This window comes from Impatiens glandulifera, unplaced genomic scaffold, assembly GCF_907164915.1.
Source record: "Impatiens glandulifera unplaced genomic scaffold, dImpGla2.1, whole genome shotgun sequence".
Lineage (NCBI taxonomy): Eukaryota > Viridiplantae > Streptophyta > Magnoliopsida > Ericales > Balsaminaceae > Impatiens > Impatiens glandulifera.
In genome coordinates, this window is record NW_025919448.1 from 1 (window position 1) to 6,111 (window position 6,111).

The window sequence follows — 6,111 nt, forward strand, 5'->3', positions numbered from 1 at the left end:
GATCTAATTTGCTCCTGAATTATGAACTTTATGGGGGAATTGCTTGTTAATAAGGGCAGAACTGCTCCATTTCAAGAACATCAACAACACATGCAAAATATATATTTATATATTCAAGGATAATAGGTTCATAAAGAAAAACATGGATAAGATTGTCTTGTTTAAGGAAGATCTTCTTAAGCATACTTTGACCACAAAATTATACTTCATATTAAATTTATCAAATAGATGAAAAGTACTCTTATCCACGTGAAAATCTAAGAGATCAACATGAAAAATATATATTATCAATGATCCTAATATCTTGAAAAACAGAGAACATAGATAATGATGTTCCACTACTCATTCTAAGATTTCTAATTACACCACATTTCCTGGTTAGCGTTCTCACGTCTCAACAATGATGGAGATCTAATCTCGAGATTAGAGAAGAATTACAAATTAGATTATCAATTTAGATAGTTACCGTAAGTGAAATCTCTTAGTCGCTCTGCTCTAACTTGGAACATATAAATCAGAAGGCATCGGTAACAGTATCATCGGATTACTTCTGCGCAACCACCGCCACTTTTAGGGTATCATCATCATTAATTGATGATCCATTGGATTTTGAAAAAAAAAAATTGTTGATTGTGTCGGTTCTATGTGAATACGGTATGCAAGGAACATCATTTGCCCACAAACAAACACACATATAACGAGTGAAAGCATAGAAAAATAATACATACATAAATGAGAAGAGGAGAAGGCACTACAACAAAATGGGCTTTGAGTGACACATAATTGCCAACACATATTAAGCGTTGGCAAAAGTCAGCAAAAAAATGTTTTTGCCAACCTTTCAATATCTTTAACAACCCTTATTTTATTATTCCTTTAAAAAAATATATAAGTAAATAATTAGATAAAATTTTGTTTTAATATTTTATAATTTTTATTTTAAATTTTATTTTGTAATTATATAGACTATTATTTTTTAAAATCAAATTATATACTTATTTTTATCTCAAACCTAAAATTTATTAATATTTTGAGTTAATTAAATATAAAGTCATTATTAATATTAAATTAATTAAATAGAATTAATATTCTTAAATAAATAATATAATAAAATTATTTATTAAATAAATTATTTATAATTTCAAGTTAAATTTAATAAATTTATAATTGGGCTAATTTAATTGTATTGTGAATTTTGTATGGGCTTTTTTCAAATGATATATGGGCTATTTTAATGGTGCCTTCTTAATGGATTTATTCATTTGGGCACTAATAAACTGAAAAGTTTAGAACATCAATTAATATTTTCTCTCCACTAGGTTTCTCTAATTTTGCTGCATCATCCATCCGCGCCGCTTCGTCTTTCCCGGACACCATCTCTCCTTCAACTTTATGTACGCATCGAGATTCAAAGAAGAGTAAGAGTTTGATCTAAATTCTTCTAAGTTACGGATTTCTATAAACAGACTTCTCTTCGTTTTCCGTCTTCATTCTCTCAGATTGCCAAGAGTAAGTTAGCTTCTTTGCATTCTTTAATCAGATCCATCATTTTATGCTTTCGCTCTTCCTGTTTAAGCACGATTCCGTAGTTTCATCTCATGCTATGTTTTATTGCTTCGTAGTTTGTTGCTGTTGGAAGATACAAATGAACTCTGTTTCATTCTCCAAGAATATGTTTAGCTAGTTTCTGCTTATCATGATGCGAATTCTAATCAATAGATCTAGTTGGTTTAGTACCGCATTTGATGATTTTCCTGGCCATTGATCGCTCTAGGGTGTATTCTTTTGTGATAAAATAGTGTATATATATGATTGTGGTTTTGTTCAGTATCTTCAACAACAGAACATTGACTGTAATTTCTCAAATTTTATGGCTATGAAGGTCTCGACCTAGGTTTATCTGATCTTTTTTAGTATATTTGTAACACAGTCTTCTTATCTAAGTTTTTATAAGTTATTGATTCTGAAGGCAACAAAAGGAAAATGGTAGCCTTTGATATTTGTTAATATATTAGTATTCATCTTTCCCTTTAAGCAAAAATAGAAGATAATGATGATAAGATCTTCTAATAAACCATTGATGTTGGCTCTCAGGGTTTCAGTGAATTTGGAGTGAATTTGGGGTTGATGGTGGACCAGCGGCTAAGACCCTGAAACCGAAGTTCAACATCTTCTTGAAGCATGCAACTGATTATACTGGTTTGAAAGTGTCAGATGTTGAAGTAATAATCAACTAGTTAGTCTGCTATAAGATGGTTTTGAAAAAAAACGTAATTGTTTTCTGATATGATTGTTCTTTTCTTTGACAGATCAAACATTTAATTGCAGCTTCAATTGTTATGAAGGGATTGGGAAGCTTTCTTTTCATATTTGGGAGTTCAATTGGAGCCTATTTGCTGGTCTGTAGTGGGTATAATCTTTTTCTTTTTTATCAGAATTTGATATTGAATTCATCTCACAGTTTTGTTCTGTTTCAGCTTCTTCACAAATTGATAGCCACTCCAATCTTGTACGACTTCTACAACTACAATGATGACAGAAAAGAATATGGTCAACTTTTTGTTAAGTTTACACAGGTACAAATAACAGTCCATTTTCTCTTTATGATTCAAGATAAGGAACATAATTGATGGTCATTTTTTTTGTTTAGAGTCTGGCATTGTTTGGGGCAATACTGTTCTTCATCGGTATGAATAAAATATCTTCATCACTCTATGTTCTTCCCATTTCGTGATTTGTAAGTATTCCTCCTTCATTTCATAAAATATCTATCTATAGATCTGCATTTATTCATGTATTATCATCTCTATTAAGTCGATTCGAGCTTTATCTATTTCCGATCTCGATTTCTCGATCTTATATGAATTAGAAATGTATATACCATAGGTTAAAATCAAATGAAGAATTATTCTCATGATTTGTGATAATTATGTGTTTTTTGAACCGAAGATGTCAACAGCTATTGATGTTACTCCTAAAGGTGGATTTAATCTCGACTTATGTCGGTGAAATGAAATTCTATTGAACAAAGGACTGAAATCTTTGTCTTTCCTTAAGACTGGAACTACCATTGTTGGCTTAATCTTCTAGGTAACTTTTTTTCTTCACGATTCTCTGACTTCTCTCTATTGAACAAGCATTAATTATTGTTTCTGAATTGATTTACAGGATGGTGTTTTTCTTGGATCTGATACCCGAGCTACTGAAGGACCAATTGTGGCTGATAAAAATTGTGAGAAAATTCATTACATGGCTCCTAACATCTATTGTTGTGGAGCTGGTACTGCGGCTGATACCGAGGCTATTACAGGTGATGTTATAGTTTTCTATATGTTATTATGATAGCATCGATTTACAAAATGTTAAACGTCTTTTGTCGTTTCTATTGTCTGTTTAGATATGGTTAGTTTACAGTTGAAGTTACATCGATTCCAAACTGATCGTAATTCGAGAGTGGTGACTGCTCTTACATTGTTGAAAACTCGTCTTTTCGGGTATTAATATTATCTTGTTATTGAATGTTTTTTGTTTAGAATAGTTTATAAACTTAGATTTAATGATTATTTAGTTACCAAGGACATGTCTCTACTGATTTGGTTCTTGGTGCTTTGGTTCTTGGTGGAGCTGACATTATTGGTCCACATTTACACACTATGAGTTATATCTACAGAAAAATAATCAACTATATAAGAAAATGTTATTTTTATGCAATAATCGGTTTGCAGATTTATCCTCATGGATCAACCGATACTCTTCCATTTGCCACGATGAGTTCTGGTTCACTTGCTGCTACGGCGATATTTGAATGAAATATGGTGAAGGTCTTACTGTAAGTAAGATTCTGTTATCACTTATTAAAAAACAGTCATTTGAATTATTGTTCCTGATTATGGCCTTCGGTCCTCAGAAGGAGGATGGGGTCAAGTTGGTAATTGAGGCTATTTGCTATAGTATATTCAATGACTTGGGCAGTGGAAGCAATGTTGACCTTTGTGTGATCACAAAGGTTAGTTCACTTTCTCACTTTGTTTTAGGAGTCAAACAAAGATGACCATTTTTAACATTTTGAAAAAACACTTTCTTAATGTCAGTTATTTTAGGTTTTATATTAGACATCTAGAGTTTGTTTGATGTTATATGAAGGATAATTTTTTGATAGTTTGGTTGATAATGAAGTGAATTATGATGGGCCCTAATGTATGATTGTGTACGATCTTTGCAGGGACAAACAGAGTATTTAAGAAACCATCTAGCGCCTAATCCTCGTACTTATGTTAGCAAAAAAGGCTATACCTTCTCCAAGAAGACTGGTTAGTAAACCTCATTTATTCTGATTTATTATTCTACATTCCTACATCATGTGTTCTAGGAGAAAATGTTTCTTCATGTTTGCAGTGCATGTCTTAGTTATACTCCTTTTACTTTCTTTGAAAATAAATGATTTCGTTACTTGTGATAAAATACAAAAGGAGAACCAAACTTGACATTAACTATGATTATTTTCTTGTTTTCAATTGTCTGATTCTTTTGCTTTCTAATTTATGTTCTATATTTAATTAGGGTGAAGAAATAGAGGTTTTACTAGTGACAATGCCAGACTGCAAAGTGAGGTAAAAATTTACAGTTATCTTTAGCATTAATGGTATTGAGTAATTTTGTCTAATATGTTTTCACAACTTCATTAATAGAAGTTGATAAGCAAGTTGAGGGAATTATACCAACACTCATCGCCAAAGGATATAGATCGCCAAAGGATATCAATGAAGTGTGACTGAAAGTAGTTAAGTTATTTTCAGGAACTATTTATTTGAAATTTAATGCATTTTATTTAAATAAATTTAACATTAAATGTAAGTTAATTAATTAATGTTCTTTTTATTTAATTATTAAAGTTGTTTTTATCACCTTTAAAAATTGTAATGATGTTTTTCTTTAATTATTTAATTTATAACAAAAATTAAATAAAAACATCTTAAAAAATGTAGAATTATAAATAAAAATAAATAAAATTTTAAAAGAATTGTTAAAATAATAGGTTAAAAATAAATTAGACTTTTGGCGACGTTTAATTACTGTTACCAACGCTTAAATAAGCGTCGTTAAATATTATCCCTTTGGCAACGCTTAAAATTTTAATACCGACGCTTAAATAAGCGTTGTTAAAACTTGCGCCCACCCTGCTTTTGGCGACGCAAGAATAAGTGTCGGTAACATTTTTGGCGACGCTTTTAAGGGTTGGCAGAGATCTTTTTAAGCGTCGCCGTTGGTCTTTTTTGTTGTAGTGTCTCAAGAAGGTCAAATTTTCAAAATTTTGGTGTATTTTCAAAGTCAAGTCAAAGACAAAGTTTTCAAAGTCAAGTCAAAGACAAAGTCCAGATCCAACTGAGGGATCCAACTAGTGACCTGACCCATGACCTGAGATCAAAGATGTAACACTAAAGAAGAGAGTGGAACATCGTAGAAGCCCCTAGCCGTGAGCAAGGAGGAAGGACTAAAAAACTTTTTGATTTTTGAATTAAAAATTCAAATGACAAGGTAATGATGCCAAAATGAAGGGATTATTTAATCCCATTGGCCAAAATTGTTAATGACATGTAAATTGGAGATTGCTCATTTTAAAATATTTATACATTTAAAACAAAGGCAATTATTCCCCAACATGTGTTGGTAGTTGTAAATGGTCCTTGGGTCCTAGAGTTTTCATTGAATTCCTTATTTAAACACCACCTTAGATTATCGTGGTGAGGGAGACCTTGATTTTTTTATTCTGACTCCCTTAGGTTGTCCATTTGTGCTCTTATGTCCTAATCTAAGCAAGATCTAGTGTGGTTGTGTCTAAAGAATCTTGCTTAGAGTTTTCGAACAACCACTTTAAGAATCAAGAACCCCAAGTTCGTGTAAGTTCTTGATTCCCCTTTGTTGCATTGTCTATTTCAATTTATTAAATGCATGCTTTGTCTTTACCATTCATAATTATTTGCATGATCATTACCTCATTACCTTGATTTAAACATTCTGCTTTTAATCATGTAAATGATGTAAAATGTGTATGTTATGTAAATAAAATAAGAAAAAAAGAAAACTAAATAAAACAAGAGACCAGGGTCTCTT

General features: G+C 31.2%; 1 protein-coding gene and 1 pseudogene across 1 annotated transcript; both read left to right on the plus strand.

Moving 5' to 3' along the window:
* Positions 1–2,113: 2,113 nt before the first annotated feature.
* LOC124917914 lies at positions 2,114–4,904 on the plus strand (the record flags this gene model as incomplete). Its single annotated transcript, XM_047458180.1, has 11 exons — positions 2,114–2,222; positions 2,310–2,399; positions 2,478–2,576; positions 2,651–3,090; positions 3,169–3,310; positions 3,398–3,494; positions 3,726–3,829; positions 3,908–4,006; positions 4,223–4,310; positions 4,561–4,610; positions 4,689–4,904. Coding segments are annotated over 4 exons (382 nt in total), but the record flags the coding sequence as incomplete, so codon positions are not given.
* Positions 2,914–4,315, plus strand: LOC124917915 (annotated as a pseudogene).
* Positions 4,905–6,111: the final 1,207 nt, after the last annotated feature.